General features: G+C 34.4%; 1 protein-coding gene across 1 annotated transcript in view; it reads left to right on the top strand.

Moving 5' to 3' along the window:
• Glys (glycogen [starch] synthase) overlaps positions 1–26674 on the top strand; it is a 101923-nt gene that overhangs the window by 3066 nt on the left and 72183 nt on the right. Inside the window, exon 2 of the mRNA XM_069835146.1 lies at positions 24542–24724. Within this exon, the coding sequence (XP_069691247.1) occupies positions 24586–24724 (139 nt within the window). The 5' untranslated portion in view covers positions 24542–24585. The remainder of the gene's footprint in view (positions 1–24541; positions 24725–26674) is intronic.

Genomic DNA, 26674 nt, shown 5'->3' with positions numbered 1-26674 from the left:
CAGAATTTAATCAACCTTTTACCATTATCATTTTCTGTGTCCTCTCCCCAGTTTCCAACAACGTCATCATTAATTTTCCTGCCGACACGTCCATTAAAGTCTCCCATTAACAAGAGCTCATGTCCATCCAGGCATTCATCAACTACCTCCCTCAAATCATCATAAAAAGCTCTTTTCTCATCACCTGAGGCATCATTGTTAGGAGCATATACACCTATTACATCCACAATAGATTCATAAATGAGTAGGCCTATAGTTATGTGAATTATCCTGTCACTTATCTCTTTCCAATCAATTATTCCTGATTTCCATTTTTTCTTTATGAGGACAGCCACCCCAGATTTAGCCCTCTCCGATTTTGGTACACCACTCCAAAAATGGATGTAGTTCCCAATCAATTCTTGCCCTTTTCCTTTTTTCTTTGTCTCATTTAGGATTACAATATCCATTTCTAAAGATTAATACAAGTTTTGATTTCTTCACTTTCACTTTCACTTCCATTACCACGGATCTCTCATTTCACACATAATTTACTAGGCAACATTTCCGAACAATTTCCTTTTCTTTAAATATTTCCCTATAAAATCTTTAACTTTTGAAATCCATCTCCGCAAGAAATCCCTTACACAGTCCATAATTTTTTTTTCTCTTGTACAGAGGGACCCGAAGGCTTGCACTGCAGCCTGAGGGTTATTGTGCTTACCACTCCTAGTATGTGAATAATTGCGTAGCCAAATGACCGTGCTCTTGTACAAGTACTACAGCACATAGCACAGTGAACTCAACTCGGGCTATTGTATGGATGATGATATGTGAATTAATGATGACGAAATGAGTCCGAAGGCCAACACCGAGAGTTACCCAACAATTCAGCTTCAATTGGTTGAGGGAAAATTTCGGAAAAAACCCCAATCAGGTAACTTGTCCCAACCTGGTTTTGAAACCTGGCCCGTTCATTTCATGGCCAGATGTACTATTATGCTAGCCCGTACTGACAACAAGGGCCTAGACCGGCTGCTGGCCTCACGCCCACATGCTGAAGCAGAGGTGGACGATCATCCAACCAGAATGGAGGTATCGTGTGGTTAGCACAATGATTCCCCCCAGCTGTTATAGCTGGCTTTCGCAACCGGATTTCGCTACTTACCATAGCTCCCCAAGTACGTCACGATGCTGGATGGGAACCGGTCCCATACACTGGCCGAAATTTCATGAGAAAATTTTTTCTCTCATGAGGACTCAAACCAGCGTGCGTTCCATAACGCAAGTCCTAGGCAGGATGCCTTAGACTGTTTACATATAATATGTAAAAAAAAGAAGTAGAAAAAAGAGATTGGAAATAAGTGTTTATGACAATCACAGGACTAAACATAGAGGTCTACGAATATATTAGCTGGAATTACATATTTGAGGTAGGGCCTAGAGATAGAGGTAGAGATGGACAATGTTCCACATCTTAAAGCTTCAGTGCTAATGTAAGATCTATGCAACGGCTTAGTGTCAAAGGACACTAACTCCAAAAATCGACTTTTTGAGTTATTTATAGTATCATATTGTACAAAGTAGTCTTTATATAGTGTGAAAGTAATATGTCTCTACAAATAATAGTTTTATTTTTTTTGGAGATAGTGTTGTGTTAATTTAGACAGATGCTGAGTGTCAAACAACACTATCTAGACTTAGTTTTCTTTGACAGTAACAAAATATAGACTAGAAGAACACTAAGTCGAGATAGTGTTCTTTGTCTCTAAATTATTTAACATTTCTAAGATTTTATTGGTGACACTGCCTCAGAACATACAACCAAGAATGTAGTACAATCACCATACTGTTCATTGTTAGAGAATTGATAATTTTTTAATTAATAGAACAAGCATTCTTAAATCAATTCAGTTTGTAAGAAACGCACCACAGGATTGCTCTGATAATTTGGTACTCTTTTATTAGAGTTAAAAAATACTCAGTTCGAATACTAGGGGCAGGTTAATGGTGAAGTTGGCTTTAGCGACATCTAAAATTTCACAAGGAATGAGTGATGAAGCTAATAAGAGCATAGCTGTTAGTAGTCCATGTCCAATGCTGGATAACAGGGAAAGCCCACAAGTCCTTAAATAGTGGAAAGAAATTGCTGGTAAAAAAAGTTCTAGACAAAGATTGTACAAAATGTCCCCTTAAATGCAACCTCTCATTTAGTGCTGAAGACAAACGTGAAATTCATAAACAATATTGGAATATTGAGAATAACGATTTGAAGCGCCAATTTTTATGGGCCTTACAAAAGTGAAGGAAATCCATATCCAAAAAGGATGAATCTAGAAGGCAAAACACCATATTTTGTCTTGTGAAAAATAAAGAAAAGATATGGGTATGCAGGGTTTTTTCTTTCTCGCCATCTTTGACATATCCAACACAATAATAGAACATATTTTGAAAAAAGTGACAATAACATAGTGGATAGTGATCGAAGAGGAAAACATGAACACGGAGTAAAGAAATCTGAAAATATTCGTGAATGTATAGTGAACCACACAACTTCATTTTCAAGAGTACTGTCCAACAAGAGAACAAGAAACGACACAGCAAGAGAATATCTGTCTTGTGATTTAAATTTACAAAAAAATGTATGAATTGTATAAAGAAAAATTCAGATTTTGAACCGAGTTCTATATCTGGACTGTATACCTTAATCAAGGTAACAGGGCTGATGAATCGGTATTAAATTATAAAGCACAGGTAGCACAATAAGCCTAAGGCTTCAGTGCGTCCGGAGCAATGACGGGCCTAAATGTGGGAGGGGAACTCAGGAATGCTAATGTTCAGGCAGAAAATCTTTCATATTAACTTATCGTCATATTTTCAAAAATAATTTTAATATAGCTTTTCATAATTCCAGAAAGGATCAATGCGATAAATGTTATAAATATGATCACATGTCTGTACTTAAGAAGATAGAGATGGAGGCAGTTCATCGGTCCCACATTGAAAGAAAGGAAGGAGATCTTCAAGTAAAAAAATATTACAAAATTTAGAGCATCAGTAAAAGATATTCACTTTTTAAAATTTGATTTCGAAGCTGTGCGCTACAGTCCAAATGTTAAAATGGAATGACTGTTTTATAAACGGAGATTACCTTTGACCGTGTATGATGCAGCCAACAGAACAACAGAAAATTATTTATGGAATGAGAAAATTGCAGAAAGGGGAGCTGCAGAGGTACCATTATATCTCTTTACTCAAATAAAAAAATGCAAAATGGTAAAAGGTTCTGTTTCATGTCCGATACCTGTGGAGGACTGTGCTTATATCAACCATGCTCCTCTATGCTGTGAATGTTTTGAATGTATCTCAAATTGAACTTTTTTAAACTAGGACATTCACAAATGGACACAGTGCCCGCACACATTGAAAAAAACAGCAAAATATACAGAAATATTTGAGTGGTATATTATAGTTAGAGCTGTATCCAAAATAGAAGTGGAACAGGGTAATGTAATGGTATAGGAGAAATTCAGAAGACATCAACAAAGAACAAGAAAGTTGACACTAATGGAAACATTGTAGATGGCTGGATATAGTGTGGTTCCAGTATTGGAAAAGTGACAGTGAACACGTATTTTTTTAAATACAACTATGATGAAGAATTCCATAAATTCAAGGTACAGAGGAAGATTACACGTGGATTTAGGCTGGATAATCTTCAGCTTAAACCAAAGCATCATGGTGCACTGAAAATGTACAAGATTAGAAATTGAATAATGCATTGCAACTGTGTAAACAAAACATTATACCCGGAAATTACCATTTTTTTACAACAGTTTAAAAATGGAGAACAGGAAATCGTAGTAGAAGATACTCAAAATGAAGAGCAATGAGTGATTATAAAATCAAGAAGAAATTTTAAATATTTATATGAGAGGTATGGATATTGATACTACTCAAAACAAATACTGAATCAAATAAAATATAATATATTCAGATTATAATTTATTCAATGTCATTTAGGATATAAATTCTGAGTTAAGTGTGTATTTTCTTTTTATTACGTGCAGACAGACTTTTAAATGAACTGAATTTGTAGGCTTTGCTATTTTTAAAATAAATTGATCATTAGTTAAATAACTTTTTCGTCCAAACCCCTCATCAGCTGTGATAAATTAAAGTAGCGTAACATTAGCAACTATTTAAAAACACTGTTGTTCTAAAATACAATGTAAATTGAAGATAACTTTGCTCTTTTATTATTTTATGCACTGTTAAAATTATTATTTCAGATAATAGTATAAATTAATCTAATAATGATAATATTATGCTTTTATGCTTTATGAATAATATTAACTGGCACTTTTATAATAATGCTGATATGTTTTGAGTTTAGATAATGTTCCTTTATAAAGAAGGAGAAATATGATAATTGCAGCTCTCCACAATAAGTTAAATTTATTAATTTGCATTGTCAAATATGTCTATAATTTTTATTAGAGTGTTTAAATTCAATATTTTGGCATTTATTTTTAACACTGTCTACAAAATTGAACGCTTTGTGTTAGTAACAAAGAACACTATCTCCAAAATGTGTTAATTTTTAAGACAATATTAAATATTTCTAGAAAATATGTGTTGTATTGTCTTTAAGGTTATATTCTATATATATGGTTTAAATTTTATCAAAATATCTCTTAAATTAAAGCAGTAACATAAGAAAATGTACACAATTAAACTGTTTTTTGCCTCTCCTGTAAAGTTGTGATTTTGGAGTTAGTGTTCTTTGACATTAAGCCGTCGTGAAATAAAATGAAAATGTTGCCAAGTTTCAATTAAAGTTCTGATCTAAGCTAACCAACCTAATACAGAAAAATTTGTATACTTAAAGCAAGAATGATTTGTGTCCACTATAAGTTGCTTCATCATCATCATCATCAGTAGTTCTACAATTCATTGCTGAGTCTTGGCTTCCTCAAGGACTCATCTCCAGCCATCTTAATCCAAAACTATCATCCTCCAATTTCTCACTCCAAGAGCTCTCGCATCACCATCCACTCCATCAATCCATCTTGATCCCGGCCTTCCTTTCCTTCTTGTCCCATCCGGCTGTGTTAGCATTACTCTCTTTGGGATCTCTGCCTCTTCCTTCCTTATCAGGTGTCCTGCCCATATAAATTACTTAGATTTGTTTATTTTATAGTCATAGATGGCATGTCCTGGTAGTTTGCTACAGCAGGAACATAGAGTTAAAGTTTATTAAAATACCGGTATATGTTTTTAAAGAAATAAATAGGCCTACCTAAGTAGGTCTGTGTAACAAAGTAGTTTTACAATTTGATTAATTCTTCCAATTGACTGTACCATTGTCACGAGAAGTCCAGGAGGAATTACTAGAGTAGGGCAACGGACCATATACTTAATTTTGTTATTGTACATATCGTAACACGGAGGACGCAATACTAGGAATGCGTCTTGGATCTCTTGACAAAGTGGAAGCCCAGAAAAAGAGAAGAGCAAAAAAGAAGTACTGGTACCTCCTGTGGTACAGTTGATCTGGATAATTACCTTGTCAGTTTTTTTTTTTACCAGTATATTTTAGGGTTATGGAAAATTATTATGTCAGAAAGTCTTGAATGTTTTGAATCCTATTGTAGATTTTTTTCTCATATACATAGCTTACTCAAACGTAGATCATTTTTTGCCACATTTGACCCGTAACAGAACGTTATTTTGCATAGGCTATGTGTGCAGTCCCCAATTTGCCATTATACATTAAAATTTCAGTACAGTCCTTCATTTATTTGCTTTGTATTCCATGATAAGTAGGCCTATGGTGATGTTACTTATTTATGGGGAGGGGAATCAAAAGTAAACTCATTGTAAGTGTAACGCTTTTATCAGGAGAGATTTCCAGATAGATGTCATTAGGCTGTAAATATATTTTGGATAGTTATAAGACATATGCGTGCAACAGCATTGCTTGGAAGGATACCTCCTGTTAAAGCTGCACCAGTGATGTTCAGTGATAATGAATAGTTGTTTTGGATGCTACCCAAATTAACTCTCTCACTAGTAAATGAGTAATTGTACAGCAAATCAACATCAGCCAATCATATGTAGTACGAATATTGCATTCATATAAATTTCACCCCTACCATCTTCTACACCTACACCAGGACCTCCATCGGTAAGATTTTGAAGTTCAAGGGAAATTCCGTGAATGGATATTACAGAAGTGAAAAATGATACAGTAATCATATTGCAAATATTGTTTTCTGATGAATCCGTATTCTAAAACAATGACATCATGAATTGCCATAATATGCACTATTGACGTGTTGATAAACCTCATTGGGTAAGACAGGCAACAAGCTACAATGTGGTATGGAATGTGTTGATTACATAATTGGATCATATTTCTGTGAGAATACTTAACAGAAGCATGCTACCTTCATTTTCTCTGCAATTAACTTTCACCTTTTCTAGAGGATGTACCACTAAAAAGAACAATTAATAGTGTAGTTTCAACATGACAAAGCTCCACCACATGGGTCGTTTGCTGCCTGCAACTATATAAATGATACATATCCTGATAAATGAATTGGCAGGGTATGGTCTTTCTCCTGGCCCACCAGATCACCCGATCTAAAACCACTTGACTTTTTTGAGTGGGGCTATTTTAAGAGAAATAGTCTATGCCACCATGCAGATTAATATTGCACCTCCCATGTCACACTGTGCCAGAATGTCCTTTCAGAGCCTGCTCAGATGTGCATAAACCAACCAGGTCATCAGTTCAGTCATTTGCTTGTTGTCTCTGATGTTAGGTAGCCTACCTTAGTTCTCATCCACTGGCCACCTTGCTGTAGTCCAACCCTGCAAAAAACGGCCCTTTTCAGGGCCACATAAACATCCATTGGATGCAAGTGTGCAAAACACACCTCACTCGAAATAAGGGAAGAAAGAAAAATATTCTTGCCCAATATGCGAATCTGCCTCCTCATGACTGCTGCTAATGTCATGCATGTTCGTTCCAACCGAGCTATTCAGAAATTTGGCAGGCTGGCTACATAATACAATTCAATACAGATGTTTGCGTGGTCACAATAAAAATTTCCTGTTGTACATATTTTATTCACACCCATGATCATCTTAAGAGTGTTAATGGTTTCTATTATTGAATAATAATATGACATAAAGGAGTCTTGTCTTTTAGAGCAAACATCTGTTTCTTAGTAAATGTGTACCTACCAGCAAGGACCACACCTGTGGAGTAATGGTCAGCGCGTCTGGCTGCGAAACCAGGTGGCCCGGGTTCGAATCCCGGTTGGGGCAAGTTACCTGGTTGAGGTTTTTTCCGGGGTTTTCCCTCAACCCAATACGAGCAAATGCTGGGTAACTTTCGGTGCTGGACCCTGGACTCATTTCACCGGCATTATCACCTTCATCTCATTCAGACGCTAAATAACCTAGATGTTGATACAGCGTCGTAAAATAACCCACTAAAATGAAAAAAAAAAAAAAAAAAAAAAAAAACCAGCAAGGACCGATGTTTTTAGCTGGTGTATAAACGGCGGGTTCCATAAAACAAAATCATAAGGGGCAGGTGGTTAAACCTGTATTAGTTAATTGTCCACTGTTGTCTCGCAGCTGTTGCATTCGAGGTTCATGGGGTCAATCCTGGTCTAGGACGATGGATTTTAAAAGGTGATAATATCCTTAGAATTACTTTTTCTGGGACAGAAGTAAAGTTCTGGGCCTGGTATTATAAAAGAACTCTGCCTCTGATACAGGTTTCCAGATAAAATATGGCGATATTTTCTTGCCCACGTACAGTTTCAATGTAGAATAACCTCTACAGTTGAAAGTGTCGTTTAATGAAATACCACCACCCCCGCCCCTGCCGCTGCCACCACCACCAATTGTCATGTAAACTAGCAAAATATTTTGAATATAGCATATTTAACTGAAAGCCTGCAGGATTGTAATTTACAATTTTAAAACAACTATAAATTTCAATTTAAAATTTATACTTATGTAGGCCTATATTTTAAAATGAAAATTACTCGATTGAGAAGCTTTGTCATTAGGTCTGCTTTCAAAAAAGCTGAAAGTTAGAATTTATAAAATAGTTATATTACTGGTTGTTTGTATGGTTATGAAATTTGGACTCTCACTTTGAGAGAGGAACAGAGGTTAAGAGTGTTCGAAAATAAGATGCTTAAGAAAATATTTGGGGCTGAGAGGGATGAAGTCACAGGAGAATGGAGAAAGTTACACAACACAGAATTGCACGCATTATATTCTTCACCTAACATAATTAGGAACATTTGAGATGGACAGAGCATGTAGCACATACGGGTGAATCCAGAATCCATATAGAGTGTTAGTTGAAAGATCTGAGCGAAAAAAACCTTTGGGGAGCCCGGAACATAGATGGGAAGATAATATTAAAATGGATTTGAGAGAGGTGGGATATGATGCTGGGACTGGAGTAATCTTGCTCAGGATAGGGACCGATGGCGGGCTTATGTGAGGGTGGCAATGAACCTCCAGGTTCCTTAAAAGCCATTTATAAGTAAGTATTTGAAATGAGAATCATATAATGCACAAAAGGAACTAGGCCTGAGTGGAATCTTAACAAATTTGAGAAAGAAAAGAAATTTCATGGTTAGATTGCTTAAAATATGGAACTCTTCAAATATTATAGAAAACAAAAATTATCAGTACTTGCCTTGTTTAATATTAGGCCTATATGTGTGCAACATCTGAGTGCTGTTTGATTTGCAAAATAGGACTTGTTTTATTCACAAAACAACCTCAAGAACCATAATAAAAATTATAGTTCTTAACATTTAATCAACAGTTTCAAAACTGTTTTCAAACAACAACAAGTAAATTAGGTGAACTTACCGAAATTATATTCAATTTCAATTTTTGTATTGGACATTCCCTTTTTGCGTAGTTTCTAATTTGCATAGTAAGGATCAGGGGCGGCTTTCGAAGAGGGGCTTGCGGAGCTGCAGCACCCCCAGACATTTGTGGCTCTTGTCTCGTTTTATGTTGTGAAAAACATTTATTATACAGTCTCTATTTAGCGGCTCGAATTTTTTTAATTTTTCGCTCTCAATGACATGCACGCAATCGTTAGTGAAGTCACTTCCTCCCCTGGTGCTGCCAGAGCGAAACCAGAGACAAGGACTATGGGTGAAGCCACTTCCACCCCTGGAGCTGCCAGTCTCGTCTCGGATGCTGTGCGCGTTAGTTTTACCCTTCCCCCTGCTATCCCTGGCCATGAATCCAGAGTTTACTGGCGCTGCAAAATTTGCAGCAGCTTGTCAGTAGCGCGCAGTTTTAAATACATTTTCTTTAATGTTGTGAGTATAACAAGTGCAACAATGTTTAATTCTGTACAATATTTACAGTCTATTCAGTTCAGTACCTTAACAATTCAGGAGAAATGTGAAATTAAGTGCCCATCAGTTGAATGTCGTAATGGAAAGAGGCGCTAAACAAAATAGCTTACAAAGCTCGCATATTTTTTGCTAATTTATCCAGTATCCCTGCTTTCTTCTCTCGATCTGTATTATATTAATGTGTTTCAAAGACAATTCCATCAGCTGGGGCAACAAGATGGATTTAAAATAAGAACAGTAAATGTTGTTCATGAGAAGAAGGAGCCATTGCTAGAATGTTTTCAAACCATAATGGCATCTGAAACATCTAACATCACAATAAATGAGGCAAGCGCCCTGGTGCATACTCTTGAAGATCCTGAATTCAATTTCTGGCTCAGTTTTTTTTCATTTATTGATGTATCATGTATATATAATACAATCAACTACAACATCGCCAGGTAGATATTTCTAAGGCTCAAATCTGCATATAAAAAATTAAATTATGGTTTATTTAACGACACTCGCAACAGCAGGGGTTATATCAGTGTCGCCGGTGTTCCGGAATTTTGTCCGCAGGATTCTTTTAAATGCCAGTAAATCTACTGACATGAGCCTGTCTTATTTAAACACAACTTAGAGATAAGGCACATGGAACTAATCTTTAAATAAAGTAAGTTGTGAGGTCCACATTACATGGTTGTAAATGTTGACATCAAATATATATAAAAAAAATAATATAAAAAATAAAATAAGTTGCTTGGTTTGTTTTTTAATGCAGCCCCCCTTAATTCAATACCCACGAGCCGCCACTGGTAAGGATTATTAGGAGACAGTGACATAGCGTGACTTCCAAAGTAAGGGAAGCAACTATGATTAAGTTAGCAATAATTATTCTTAAAAGGCATTAATAAGAATTTAATTTTACATTAATAATTGAGAATCATAGGTGTTTAAGTAAAAATAATACTATGCTGTCTCACCTTATCGTGTATTATTTTTTAAATGTTTTGTGTAAATGTTAGATACTTTTATTTTCAATTATTATGTTGTAAATATCCACTACAATATCCATCGAAATTCATAAATAAGCTTCTTTATAATTATTTTAATGGTTACATTATGCAGTTCTTTACTAAGGTTAGGCTGCTTCAGCAATATAATATCAATACATTTTTTAGATTTTCAGATATATTAGTATGTTAGTTAAATAGAGGGATATAATTTTAGCTATCTTTAATTAAGGTGGAACATTTAAGTGGGCACCTACTCAGTAAGAAAGTCCATTAACCATTTCTGTAATAATCTATGCATCTCATGCTCCTTACTGGGTGCACGTCGATGCAACCTGCTCCTTAGTGGCAGTGAGCTGGTGCAATCAACAACATATTGGAAAAATAAATTAAGATTTAATACCATCATATATGCATTAAATTCAAGATATTACTAGGGGCTTGAGCAGCCACATTTGACACAATTAGGGATTCTACTAATTTCCTGCCTTCCTCTTTTAATTCAAAGATTGCTGTCTTTTTCTAATATAAGTTACCTAATATCCATGACATCAAATTTGTATAATTAAATTTAGATATATAATTTTAGCTGTCTATATTTTAATTCTAACATACTGTACCTTTAATGAAACCGTGGCAGAGAGTGGCATTTTCCCCCATTGTATTTTACAGTAACATGTGACAACTGTCGTAAGTCTGAGCAACTAGTTTATCCTCAATCTGAAATTCTTTGATTAAATTGAAAACATGGCCAGCCAAGGAAACAGAAATGTTTGAACTTACAGCAGTGAACCTTATGAACCTTTCTTGAATGACATCAGGTGTGATGTAATGTAAAATGGAAAAAAGTTGAGATTTTCGCACAATGTAGCCTCGTCTTCTATTATAGATACAAATAGTGCTTCTTTGACTTTTGTGTGATTTTATGGAATAAGACAGTTGATATAAAATTGATTAAATAATTTTGAATAGTATGAAATGTGCCAGCAAATACAGTAGGTATTTCCAAATTAAGGTTTCTTAATTTCTAGTCACAGCTGGCTCTATGGTGAAGTACGGTAATTCAATATAATTTCCTGTTATCTGATCGAGTTCTCATCATGGTCCCTAAATGGTAACTCTTGTTCGGCCAAGAAACACATAGCATCTATTATTAAACACCTATTCATATATCTGTTTGATTTAATGTTTTAATTATGCGTATCTCTTAGTTTTGAAAGCCAAGCTTATAGTCTCTTCAGTTCTAGTGTTTCTGAACTTGTGTAATGCCATTTTGGAGTTAACTTGGTCTACAGATAGCTCATGCCTTTTTTTTAGCCCGTGAAAACTACTGTATTTTACATCTGAGTATTTTAGAAATGCTCCAGATAAGTTATTTGTTTTATTATTTTATTGTTTCTTTTTAAATACTAGGTAGGGTCTGAGAACTGCTCACTTTTATGATTTTTATGCATCACCTTGTTGAAACTGCATTTGTGTACCTCGTTTTAACCGTGACAATATTTCTTTAGTTCTTTTAAGCATTCTGATTATTGTATTGTGTTTATGTTCTATGAAGGATTTTAGATAAGGGCGCAAATAGCCGTAGTTGCTGACACGCCCTTTTTAAACCCCACTAACTAACTAAACTACTGTATTTACTTCACCAACCCCTTTTGTTGTCCAAATATTTTTCTCCGTTGAAAATGGAAAGCAAGACCAACAGCACATAGAACAGACATTTTACAGCCATATAGTCACCACGTATTATTTTCATTCCATTCTATATTAAAACGTCGTACTTTGGTTTTTGTTTGGCTTGTCATGCTATTTAAATTAGGAATTGGTTTACATCTACTGTCAGCAAAATTTCGGCTGGAAGGGGAATGGCTCAGTAAATCTTCTATATAGTACAATCAGTCTTCCTCCCACAATAATGTTTTACTGGGTGAACAATCCTTCGCACACCTGCTCTTTCACAGCATATGGCTAGTTGGCGGAATTAACTGCTAAGCCTTCCACCTCCACGACACTGAAGGTCGCATCAGGCATCAGTGTGAGTTGTACTCTTGTAAGATAAGCAGGTGTTCTTTAGGCAACGTAATACAGTGTGTTAATTAATATGACTCAATATAGGCCTAGGTAGGCCTATTTTATTCCCCAAAAAGTAGTCATGTTAAGTGTTTATTAGTAATAGCTTACGTGACAAACTGTAGGTAGATTTACTACGGAATTCCTGACACCCATTCACTGTGGTTATTGGTTTGACTCATCCAAGACCCACAAGCAGTGGAAGCAGGCACTTGGAGGATTGTTCACCCAGTAGGTCATGTAGTGTGTAACAATCACAATAATACACGCAACACACTCAGATGCTCTTTTGGCCCAATCTCCAGGGCTTACAAGGCCAGTATGCTATGTTACATGTAAAGGCCATTACATACAGACAGCTAAGCTGAGCTATGCAAGCTAAGGAAAAAAGTAGCTCTAATATAATTATATGGAATGGCACACACAGAGCGCTATGCTAAGCCAAGATAAGCTAAGTTTCACAGATTGCATAGGAGGCGATTTTCGTAGTTGTAGCAAGCTTTGTGCATGCGCATAATCAGTTGTTGATAGGCATCTAGCAGACTGTTGTGTGTCAATTTTGTGTATGTCTACTTTAATAATTATCATGGAAGGCAGTCCATGACTAATACAAAACTATCCCTATCTCTCTGACACAACCTCAAATTATTATAGAGGCAACCATGAAATACAACTATTGGCAAGAAATCAGTGAAACTCTCGGAACTGATTGCACTGTATGTATCATTTATTCTTTGGAATACTTATTATACCCTATACAGAGTGGTCCACTTAACTCTTTCACCTCCAGTAGTGTGTGAAATATTTCAGATATACACAAACTGACAATTGCAAGTTAAATTACATCGAAGGGAACATCTGACACACGTAATGTATTTTTTGTACATGAAATAATTTTCAAGATATTAGAATCAACTTTTTCTTTTTTAAATGGGAACCAATTATGTTTTGTATTGCAGATGTTGCCATTAGCTCTGTCTAATAACAACTGGCTACTTTACTCGCTGTTTGAATGTCACCAGTAAGAGTAAACATAAGCAATGTCTGACCAAGGATCGAACAGGAGGAAGACAAAATTTCTGGTTAGATTTGTGCATCAATTGAATCACAGTCACAATGTATTGTACATTTTAATACTATGGAAATTTTGCACATGGTGAAGTGAGACATAAAAGTAGTGTACAATAAAAAATAAACAATTATTCTCAAAAAACAGAACACAAAATCTCAGTTGTGCAATCAGATTTCTCACTGATATCTTATCGTTCAATTGTCCAGTACAGAACTGAAGAAATAAGGATTGTATTGGGTAGTGTACAGTACTATAGGTATGTTCGATCTTCAATTAAGTCAACATTATAAGGAAGGGTGCGCCAGACATTGTTTATGTTTACTCTTACCTGTGACATTCAAATAGTCTGTAAAGTAGTCAGTTGTTATTAGACAGAGCTAATGCAACATTTGTAATACAAGATATAGTTGGTTCTCATTTAAAAAAGAAAGTTGACTATGATATCTTGAAAATTATTTCATGTACAAAAAATTAGTGCTGTCGATTAATCTATAGATTAATAGAGCTTTGGTTGATTTGAAAAAAAAATTAATTACTGTAATATGCAATTACTGTTAAATTTAATTTGTGTTTGGTGATAAACATAAGTATAAAATGTAGTATATGATATGTATATACTGTATAGTTTTGTGAGTGCATTCACATGCTCTGAATTAAGTGTTGCTCTGCATTTACTAACAATGTTTCCTGAATCACTAAACACGAATTTTTTTTTTCTGTCAAGCACTTCTCCGTGATCATTAAATTTAAATCTAAATATTTCACCGAGTTTACTTCTCAAATTCTCATAGGCCTGTGACATAATGCAGTTTTACTTTTTTCACAGACCACAGAAATCTGATTTTTTTTTTCTTTAGCAAACTAAACACACAAGCTTCATCTAAAAACTTAGTAAAGAAACTGCAACAGAACAGCAGACTGGCCCCTATTGTAACCAGGTTACAAAATTTTAGAAAGAGAAGAAGATAGTTACTCTTTCACGCACAGTGCAGCCATGGCTAAAGATGAGGGGAGGACGAATTCCAGAATAGTATGTATTTCATGTGCTAGAAAGACGAGTTGACAAACTTAATAAGGGTTTTGCATTGCGTTTCAACTTTCAATAGGGCTAGCCCAGGTCACTGTCCTCATATCTTAATCTCTTTCTTAAGTGTTTGTGCAAAGATTTGCCCTATGCCATACCTGCTAACTGCTTTTCAGTTACAAAATAACGGTATTATCACAGTCTACTATATACAGTCACGAAGCTTGGGGTGATTTTTTGCATTTCTCACGATAGTTGCTAGCTGCTTGGAGTGCTATGAGTACTAGGAACAATAGACTGTGTCACTGCCATCGTGATCTAAGGTAGACCATGTGACTCGCTTAACCTGATCACAAAGGGTGGCGTTTCAACCATATAAATTATTTGGAATGCATACAGAGTAACATATTTTTGTCTAAAATGTAGTGTAATTGCATTAATAAAATTTAAAACAATGATTAGGAGACACTTCAGACATAATTCCTTGCAAGTTAAGGTGTAATAGCTATTATTTTTGGTGTGAAAATTACGTTGTTCGTATGTGTAATACCTGCCTTTATTTCGATTAAATATTGCGAAATTCTTGTACATTCATTTATGCACAATTCAATAATTTTCAGTTGCACCGCACGAATATTTAGATATGTTGAAATTATAGGTTATGTTTACTGTACCAGTTGCCCATTTCTGTCTAATTTTAGTGGTTTCCAATGCCCTGCCACTACATATATTATGTATGTTATGTCATATGGAAAGTATAGGTTATGTTTACTATATTTAACTTATATTCCTATATTCGCAATTATACATTATAATTAAACATAATGTCATGTATGACACCCGTCACATTCTGTTTGTCTGTATTTTAATACTACAATTGAGTACTGAATTATTGTATTTATCTACTACCTAAGAGACGAAGTAACACAATCGTACGTACTGCCGGTACACTAATTTCATAGGAGTGGTATGGTAAATTTTCTGTCTACAATTAATTAGGGAATGTTGATGTGCTAAATCAAAATAGCTTCCATTCTAAACTTAGAGGAAGGTGAGTTTATAAAATATAATATAGGTATACTTTATCAAAATAATATATAAACCTTATGTATTTCACATTTCAATAGTGGAAGGAAGGTGTTAATTTTTTTCAAAAGAATACAGTATCGAAAGTACAATACATTTTATCGTCTGCTGGGGAAAGGATCTGTGAGCGTATTCCGAATCTCACCAGTGAGCAATCTGAGGGCATCACGGTGTTCCGAATTCCACCAATGACGTCATTGATGCTTCACCGGTGTTGCACCGGTGCCATCAACTTGCAGAGGTGGTGGCAGTCTCCATCAGCCGCCATCAGTGAATCTGATTGGTTCTTGTATAGGGCGGGAATTAGCAGGCAAATAACATCGTGCACTGTTGTGGCATGGCAGTGTGTTCTGCTTTAGTTCTGCTGTATTGTTTGTAATGAGCACAACGTAAAAACAATATGTTAATGGCTTATGAGCGAACATGTCAACGGACCCGTTATTACCACTGGTTCAAGAAATAAATTGTTTAAGCTATCTTTCTTTGAACGAGATGGAAGTACGAAAATTTCGCAACATTTTGCTAGCGTAGCACAGACAACAACTTGTACAATTGCCATGACAGCCATCGATCCTTCCAGCAGTTTTGTTCCTTATTTCGCTGCAACGTGATATCATTGATGCCACCGGACCGGTGAGATTCGGAATACGCTGTGTGATGAGGCGATAGTAGCAATCCTGGTGGTTAGCAATTATCTATGGATGCATATTTCAACTGTCTATGTTTGCATATTTAGTAAGTATTGAGCTTCGTGACTGTATATACTAGACTGTGGTATTATTGTGTTTGAAGTAAGCAATTTCTCAGAACCGAATATTGTCTGAATTTTTACTCCTGAGTTTGCATTAAGAAAATAGACGTAATAATTAATATCAAGTACAACCGATTAATTTTAATTGACTCGATTATTCGATTAAATATTTGTGGTCGATTAATCTTATAATATATCGATTAAATGCCACAACACTACAATAGTAATATGCGTTACAAGAGCAGTATATTGAAGTTTTCATGTTCGAGGAAAAGTTTGAAAAAGCGAAACGTAGTTGAGCTTTTTTAATTTCCGAGAATTGAAAGAAAACATACCGCTCGTGTATCGTGCATTATTTTGTGCGAAGATCGTTTATTACATACCTGAAAGAGGAATTTCTAATTAGTTGCAATGAAATCTCCATCTTGGTTTCTGTTCAATGACGGCAAATTTGCAAAACAAAAATATCTATCTTCAACATTGTTGCTTTAAAATGTTTTCTGTGTTTACTATACTCCACAGGCCGTGATATACGTCTGTCTTTTTTTTTCCCCCAGTCTATAAATCTTGTTGATTTTTTCACGGCTTCCTTAATGTTACTTGCATCACGAATGCAGTAACTTTAGTGGAGTTGTAGAGTTTACTTAATTTTTGCAAGTATTTAAAAACAATAATTAACAGTGCAATTTAGGTGAAATTGCAGTGGTAAGTTTCCAATTTATAATTATTACTATATTGAACGTCTCTAAAAATAATATGTTAAAAGCCTAAAGCAGTAAAATCAATATGTCACTTAAGCGGTAAGAAGAGGGAAATTGTTATGTGTGTTAGGTTGGGAATACTGAATGTGGAATTTAAGACTTTCTGCAGATTGGTTTTGTGCGGAAACCAACGAGTTAGATACTATAGAAAGACTAAAGACCTCTGATAAGCGCTCCCTGTGAAGGCCATCTGTACTATGGATCGTTCCCTACAAAACATGGTGGTCTATAGTACCACCAGCCTCCGCAAGGAGTGCTTATCAAAGGTACACTGCCTCTTTGAAGAATAAGGTGTCCCTTAGTTTCCAATGAATACTTTATTTCATATTCTTGTATGATACACTTTCAATAATAATATTTCACAACATATTATTATTATTATTATTATTATTATTATTATTATTTATTTGTATTAATTGTAGACTTGGGTCAGTGGAAGAGCAGGCCTTAACTCTGCCAGGTAAAATAAAATAAATTATATTTTTCGGATACATCAATATTTAATTTAAACATTTCGCTATAGGTTTTGTAAAAAGCTGATTTGTAAATGAAAGAGTAAGAATTAAGACTTTAAAATTTCCAAAAATGTCTCATTCCCTCGGATTTAAATGAAATGTACCGTAAATCATAATATTTGTTGCTGGATAATTAACCCCTCTCAATACAAGTACCATTGCCCCAGAGAATTATGAGATAAGACTGACTGAGCATAAGCGAAATATCTGTATTAATAAGTTTGTACCATCAAGAGTTTAGTATTTATTGTGTTTATAGGGCCTACTCCATTTTCGTTTTATTAATGCGTAGGACTCTTTTTGTTAACAAAGAGGAAAGTTAGCACTTGCATCACACACAATTTGTCATTATTGTTCAAAATAATGTAAGAACAGTTTTATTCTGAAAAAGCCTCTGCCTAGTTGCAAGACACGTGTGAGATCAATATTTGTTTCAAATTATATTAGACTACACGATGTCTCCATCATGCGACAATATTTGTTTCAAATTATATTAGAGTACACGATGTCTCCATCACGCAAAAAGAAATGTGGCTTCTGTTGTTTCTGATAACAATGTTAATTGTAAGTATCTTATCGTTTTAATAAATGTGGTGAGTTATGATCACGAGTAGCTTTCTATTAGTGTCATTCTTTAATTATTATGTTGCATGCTAAGAGGTTATTTGTAGTTTTAATAATTGCAGTTTTCAAAAGTTCTCTGTGTTAATTCCAATTTCAAATTAATTTTTCTCAATAACTTCATTATTGGATTTTTTTTTTTTTTTTTAATTTTCGCCACTATCTTTCCTATATTTTACTCCTATTAGTTACATACGTCGTCTCTCTTGAAATCACCTGGTGAGCACTGAATTACATGATTTCATATTAGGTTAGATTAGCTGTAAGGTCATTAAATTTGTGACGAAGTCAAAAAATTATTTATTTTTCTTCTGCCGAATACATTCATCCATCTTTAGGTGTTTTGCTTTGGTTGCATTGAGTATAGTTTGTCATTTAATATCTGGACTAGATAGATAGATAGATAGATAGATAGATAGATAGATAGATAGATAGATAGATAGATAGATAGATAGATAGATAGATAGATAGATAGATAGATAGATAGATAGATAGATAGATAGATAGATAGATAGATAGATAGATAGATAGATAGATAGATAGATAGATAGATAGATAGATAGATAGATAGATAGATAGATAGATAGATAGATAGATAGATAGATAGATAGATAGATAGATAGATAGATAGATAGATAGATAGATAGATAGATAGATAGATAGATAGATAGATAGATAGATAGATAGATAGATAGATAGATAGATAGATAGATAGATAGATAGATAGATAGATAGATAGATAGATAGATAGATAGATAGATAGATAGATAGATAGATAGATAGATAGATAGATAGATAGATAGATAGATAGATAGATAGATAGATAGATAGATAGATAGATAGATAGATAGATAGATAGATAGATAGATAGATAGATAGATAGATAGATAGATAGATAGATAGATAGATAGATAGATAGATAGATAGATAGATAGATAGATAGATAGATAGATAGATAGACAGACAGACAGACAGACAGACAGACAGACAGACAGACAGACAGACAGACAGACAGACAGACAGACAGACAGACAGACAGACAGACAGACAGACAGACAGACAGACAGACAGACAGACAGACAGACAGACAGACAGACAGACAGACAGACAGACAGACAGACAGACAGACAGACAGACAGACAGACAGACAGACAGACAGACAGACAGACAGACAGACAGACAGACAGACAGACAGACAGACAGACAGACAGACAGACAGACAGACAGACAGACAGACAGACAGACAGACAGACAGACAGACAGACAGACAGACAGACAGACAGACAGACAGACAGACAGACAGACAGACAGACAGACAGACAGACAGACAGACAGACAGACAGACAGACAGACAGACAGACAGACAGACAGACAGACAGACAGACAGACAGACAGACAGACAGACAGACAGACAGACAGACAGACAGACAGACAGACAGACAGACAGACAGACAGACAGACAGACAGACAGACAGACAGACAGACAGACAGACAGACAGACAGACAGATTAGGATAGATAGATTAGATTAGATTAGATTTGTTCCATAATATTCTAACATTTGCTTTTCAGCATAGAATAAAGAACATGTCCAATTCTTACGTTTAACAATAAAATGCAATACATATAAAATGCAAATATGAAATATGTACAGAATTAATACCTTAATAACAATATTTTATACAATGTAATATGTTTACCATTTAATATTATTATAATATTTACACAGTACTGTGAAATGTCAAGAATTCATCTACAGAATAGAGAGTGTGAGGTATTAAGTAATTTTTTAGTTTTGTCTTAAATAATGTAGGGTTTTGGCTATGATTCTTAATGTCTTCAGGAAGACTATTGAACAATTTTATCGCCATGTAACGTACTCCCCTTTGAAAGCATGATAAATTTGATGATGGCGTATGAAAATCATTCCTTCTGCGGGTATTTATACTATGTATGGCTGAGTTAGTTGGAAAATTTTCTTTATTACATAAGAGGAAATTTATTGTAGAGTATATGTATTGATTTGTTAAGGTTAGAATCTCTAATTTTTTTAAAAATAATCTACATGATTCTCTAGCCTTTGCTCCAACTATTATTCCAATGGCTCTTTTTTGTAATGAGAATATATTTTTACTATCTACAGAATTTCCCCAAAATATTATTCCGTAGGACATAATGGAATGAAAATAGGCAAAATATATTGTCTTTAAGATACTGCTGTTTAGGAATTGTTGTAACGACCTAATTGCGAAGCATGCTGAGCTAAGTTTTGGGGTTATTTATTTGATATGATTTTTCCAATTTATTGTATTATTAATATGCAAACCAAGAAATTTGGTTGTTGATGTTTCTAGTAGAGGTATATTGTTGATAGTTGTGTCCAATGTTTCATAGCTGTTATAAAACGTAAAGTTTTGTGTGTATTTTACTTTTTACTTATTAACATAGTCTTAATATGTAACTCAATTCACAATAATACTAACTTCATCACAGTCTTTTCCTACAACATCCGAGCCACGCCCCTTTGTTTTGACTAACCAAAATATGGCGGACCAATGTTCAATTGTCTTCAACTTTCAGAAGTCTTTAGCCTCTCTATAATATCTAGCTCGTTGGCGGAAACCAGGCAAATACGCACGATCTCGCACAAAAATACATTACATATCAGATATCCCCTTCAATGTAATTTAACTTGTAATTGTCGGTTTGTGTATAACTTATATGAAATATTTCACATGCCACCGGAGGTGAAAGAGTTAAGTGGGCTACCCTGTATATTATAATTTGAGTACTGCTTATTAATTCAGTAATATGTTTTTCATTTTATGAAATAAATTTATAAAATATCATTAAAGGTCATATTGCTAACTTAATGATTAGTTCATTTTGAACAATCTTAATTTTGACCTGTATGAACATAAGTAGTCTGCTGTCATACAGTTCCTTCATTCGTGAAATTGTTCCTGATTCAGCCGAAGGCTACTTTTAAATTCATCATTTCCATGCAATTCTTGAATGAAATGATAAAATTCACAATGTCTTCCAATTTCACATATTCAAAATCATCTCCTAGTTCAGTTTCTTTCTCTTTCTTCTTCTTCCACAACAGCAGCGAATAAAATTACCTCCTCTTCAAATATTATAAGTGGCTGTAATCCAGCCATTTTAAAACACCTTTTTAGCTTAGCTTAGCTTTCTTGGTGTGGTAGTCTTAATTCAGCATATTGTATTCTGATCTACATGAATACTCATGTTCATCCCATCTCATCCACGCTACTTCACGTCAGCCTCAGCGAGATATCTGACAAGGAGTTTGCAACAAGAATGAATCGCTTGGAGCATTATTCACCATATTTATTGTATTTCACATCTTAAGATATTCTAGTATTTCGTATTTTAATTTACTGTATTAAACTGTTAGCTGAGCTGACATTGTAAATGTGGATCCTCTGTCACTGTAATGAAATCGAATTTTGCATAATTATAATTTAGGTACATAAGTTTAGTTTTTCATATCTTAATTCTGATATTGCTGTTCTCTTCTGATATGCCTATAAAATGCCTAAAAGGAGTATCTTAGAACCTATTTTAGTATTTTAAATATACTAGAGTTAAAATATCCGAGGTCTACTCATAAATGTAACTAATTGACAGTTGTTAAAGTTGACATGGGGGAACAAAATCGGATGTACATTGGTGAACACCGTCATTTGTTTAAGGGAAGAAGATACCTCCTATCCTGCTGTGTTAAATTTGTTATTTTTATGTTTCTATTATAATAATTATAAACTGTAGATGAGAAAACAAGAAAATGGTTCATATTAAATTTTTTAAGTTATTACTCTGCAAAAATGTTATTTTGTTATGTGAAAAAAAAAAATAATTGCTGTACAGTTAATAATTCTTTAAAAACAGATCATTAAAAATAACAATTTTAACATGATGCATGGGAGAGAGAGGACATACATTCCCCTTAATAAATGTGTTTACTATGTGTCTAATTTTTAATATAGCTGATTACTCAAAGCACGTTTGTGTTTTAATAAGTGTTCCTACCATAGTAAGCAGAAGATGCACGACTTTTTTAAATACTCTGTACATTACAACCCTGTCAGAAGTTTATTTTTCATTTATGTTTGTGAAACAGTTCGGATTTTAAAGAGAAATTAAAAAATAAATTATAGTTAACTTATAGTTTGTTTGACAAACAGTGATAACTTGGACTGATATTCGTGCAACTGCCTTTTTTCTACCCAAACTAAGAACCATACTGATGCATCACTATGCCTGGTAAACAGAAAATATCAAGTACACATTAGATACATTAGATTTCTTTTAATGTAGCATAATGGTTAATTACATTGCACAGATTTGAATTTAGCCTATATAATATGTGTAGAAACGTAAGTTATAATGTAATATTTACGGGACTTTGGCTTTCAACCAATCGCAGATCAGTGACGTCATATTGTTTTGATCTAGTACTGTTCTTGGCTTGGGTAGACAATAATAGGTATCATAATTTTTCGTTAAAAAGTGCCAAGTTCCTGTCCTTTTCTCAATCTGTTTAGCTCTGTAGCTGGAATAAAGGAAAGTGAAGAAGTCTACAATTGAAGTATGACTAGGTGTACACTTGGTCAAAATGAAACTGGCCGGCCTCTTGAGCAGTTAAAATTTTCTAAATGCCTTTGGGTGAGCATACAGTTCACTACCTTAAACCTCCATGCGCCGCTTTAGTTAACTCCATAATACAAGGCGCTGATTTGGACCTCCATAGCATGCTTCGAATTTCTGTAGTGAATGTTTTATTTTGTCCATTCTTTTATTTTTTACAACTCCTTTTAGTGTAATATAGTCAAATAATTTTGCGTATGTTAATTCATGTTACAGATAATTACAAAATTGGTGAAAATTTGTGGTTATAATTCCAGGAAATCAGGATATATTTTGTCATCAGAATTATTGTTTTTCTTCTTGTTTACAAATACTACGTTTAGGCCCTGATGATCACAGATTTAGGTTAGTATAATAATCATATTCCCTGTAGCAAAACTTGCAAATTAATTATTGCCAGTGATTTTTTTTATTTTAGTAGGTTATTTTACGACGCTTCATCAACAACTTAGGTTATTTAGCGTTTGAATGAGATGGTGATAATGCCAGTGAAATGAGTCTGGGGTCCAACACCGAAAGTCACCCAGCATTTGCTCATATTGGATTGAGGGAAAACCCCTGAAAAAACCTCAACCAGGTAACTTGCCTTGACCGGGAATCGAATCCGGGCCACCTGGGTTCGCGGCTAGACGTGCTAACCGTTACTCCACAGGTGTGGACGCCATTGATTTAACAGTCAACATATTTACTCATGTTCATTAGGCAATAGAATGTAAAGCATCAGGGATTAATAAAATAATTAACACAGCATTTTAATATGAAAACCCCTAATTGTCGTCTTTAGTGTTACTTCCATCTAGCGTCAAAAGTTCTGTGAACACGAAAAAAATAATAAAGCGAAATGTATTCTAAGGATAAAAAAAATGACGAAAACCTGTTATATTTTCACTAATGCATTTAAAAGACAAAAAAAAAAGTTTAGTAGCTCCACGAAGATCTGAACTTGCAACCTCATGAACACTTGCTAATGCTCTACCACTACGCTAAGAGTTAGCCCTACTATTGCAGTAAGAACGGCACTTTAACGAACAATGGTCATGAGAACCTGTTATACAGTATATAGTGTTTGTGTTACAATATTCACTGTTTAAACACTCTGAACGATCTTTCTATTTTAAATCTCGTATATGAATTATTTTCTCGGAAGATTTTAGTGATTAGTAGTCGTTTTCCATTATAACTACTAGAAGAATATACGCAATCTTTTGAACAAAGCCTGGCTGTCTCGAGCGCTCACAGAAATACCTGATTCGAACTTAGTCTCTCAGACGCCTTATTGTTTCATTTTGACCAAGTGTACAAGAAATATGAAACATTTTATGGTATTATCACGTAATACTAATAGTTCAATGGCAATAGGATCGAGCTTCTGAGAAACGATAATCGGCTAACATAGCCTATAAGTTCTTAAGTTTTTTTTAACATGAATTCGTATATGACAAAAGATTTAGAGGGAGGAAAAAAATTTATTTCGTTTTGTTACTTCAAGTTTATATATGAACAAGCAATATTGAAAATTTAAATTAACAAAACACTTCGTTATCATACAGTATCTGACCAAAGGTATTTTGTTTATAGGAAAGTGTAAGAAGAAAATATTAACCTAATAGTAAACAAAGAAAATGTCAAGAGATCGGGCATCAAGGCGGTTCTACCGCATGGAAAGTCAGAATGAACTGCTAGCATTTATGGACAGAGGTGAAGTGGCATCTTGTCAAAATCGATGGATATTTGAATCTGCTTGGGAAGTCGCCAACAAAGGTGAGTGATAGTGATATATTTTTCATATGAATTTCGTCTTGGTATTGAAACATTGTTATCTCCATTTCAAAAAAAAAAAAAATATATATATATATATCACCTTTAAATATAAATATGAGTTAAATTGAAGACCTCCCCGGAATAAGGGTGTAACTAACAAATCTCTAATAGTGCATGTTTCAGGAGAAAAGAAAATGATTTCAGGGGTATACTTTGTGAGACCTATATTTATAGCGGGACCATTAATTTATTAATAAAAGATACAAGTTTATTCAGCTATTGGATCCAATCATTTATTGTTATAATGAATGCTTGAAAATTACTTTTTCCACCTAAGCCACATAGACTATTCTGTTAATTTCATGTTACGTCCTTTTTTCCGGGGAGGTCTTCAATTCTTATCATCTTTTTCTTCTTCTTCTTCTTCTTCTTCTTCTTCTTCTTCTTCTTCTTCTTCTTCTTCTTCCAGTCAAATATAAGACCCAGTGGCCTATTACAGTGTCAATGCTAAATTTTCACCTCTTCTTTGAACTGCTTTTGGTACAGTATTCTGTGCAGATTCATACAGGGCTTTCATTTCAAAACTTCCCAGTCTAAATAACTAATTATTTAAATTTAATTCAATTTAAACAAAATAGAAAATGTCAATTTAGATATTGAGGGGGAAGTCTGAAACCAGACTTAATTGCATTTTATATTTAACCCCCCTAGTCATTGTGCTCATCAGGTTTTCTTCAATGAAAATCAGTCCAACAATATCATTCCCAAAAATTCCAGCCCACACATTGATCTTCTGAGGAAACTGGGTGCCGGTATTATCTTTATGACACACATGAGGATTTTCAATGTCCCAATACCTACAATTGTGTTTGTTGACAAATCCATTTTTAAAAGTCGTTTCTTCACTAGAGCAAATATTTTTTGTCAAATTTGGATCATCTTCAATTCTCTGAGACATCTGTTCACAAAATTCTACTCTTCTAACAAAATCGTCTTCGCTGAGCTGTTGGTGACTTTGTATTTTGTAAGGGAAAAAAATTTGTTCATTTTCAGCATGTATGGAATCAACCGAAATGTTTCTTACAGTAGCTACTTTTGGAATGGAGGTGGTGAGTTCATTAATGAAATGACCTAGTATTTCAATCTGCAAAGTTTCATCGAGTTTTCTAGGTTGGCATTTGCTTTATTGCACACAGAATCAGTTTCTTCAAATTTCCATATTAGATCTATGACGTATCAGTGACTTAAATTTTTCTCAGGATGCCTCTTCTTGAAAGCTCCAGGAGTTCTATGAGCACAACGGTTTTCGGCTCCATAAATAAATATGATTTCTGTTCTCTCATGAAGGGTATATACCATTTTACAATAATTTAATACACGAACACAACTATTACAAGAAATGTTCAATGGTATTTGTAGCTTCAACTTTAATCAACAGTAACAACAATCAAGGTTGCCAGGCAATGATGTAAAACAAAAGATGTGAAATAAATTAATGAGGTGTGGAGCAACAGTAACAAATATAAATGACACTCGAGAGGAAATTAAACACAGAATAAATATGGGAAATGCCTGTTATTCGGTTGAGAAGCTTTTGTCATCTAGTCTGTCAAAAAATCTGAAAGTTAGAATTTATAAAACAGTTATATTTCCAGTTGTTCTGTATGGTTGTGAAACCTGGAGTCTGACTTTGAAAAAGGAACAGAGATTAAGGGTGTTTGAGAATAAGGTTCTTAGGAAAATATTTGGGGCTAAGAGGGATGAAGTTACAGGAGAATGGACAAAATTACACAATGCAGAACTGGACAGATTGTATTCTTCACGTGACATAATTAGGAACATTCGCTTGAGATGGTCAAGGCATGTAGCACATATGGGCAAATCCAGAAATGGATATAGAGTGTTAGTTGAGAAATAAGGGGGGAAAAGATCTTTGGGGAGGCCGAGACA

This window comes from Periplaneta americana, chromosome 9 (assembly GCF_040183065.1).
Source record: "Periplaneta americana isolate PAMFEO1 chromosome 9, P.americana_PAMFEO1_priV1, whole genome shotgun sequence".
NCBI classification, from domain to species: Eukaryota; Metazoa; Arthropoda; class Insecta; order Blattodea; family Blattidae; genus Periplaneta; species Periplaneta americana.
The sequence above is the reverse complement of the archived record's forward strand: the minus strand, read 5'-3'. Positions and strand labels throughout refer to the sequence as shown.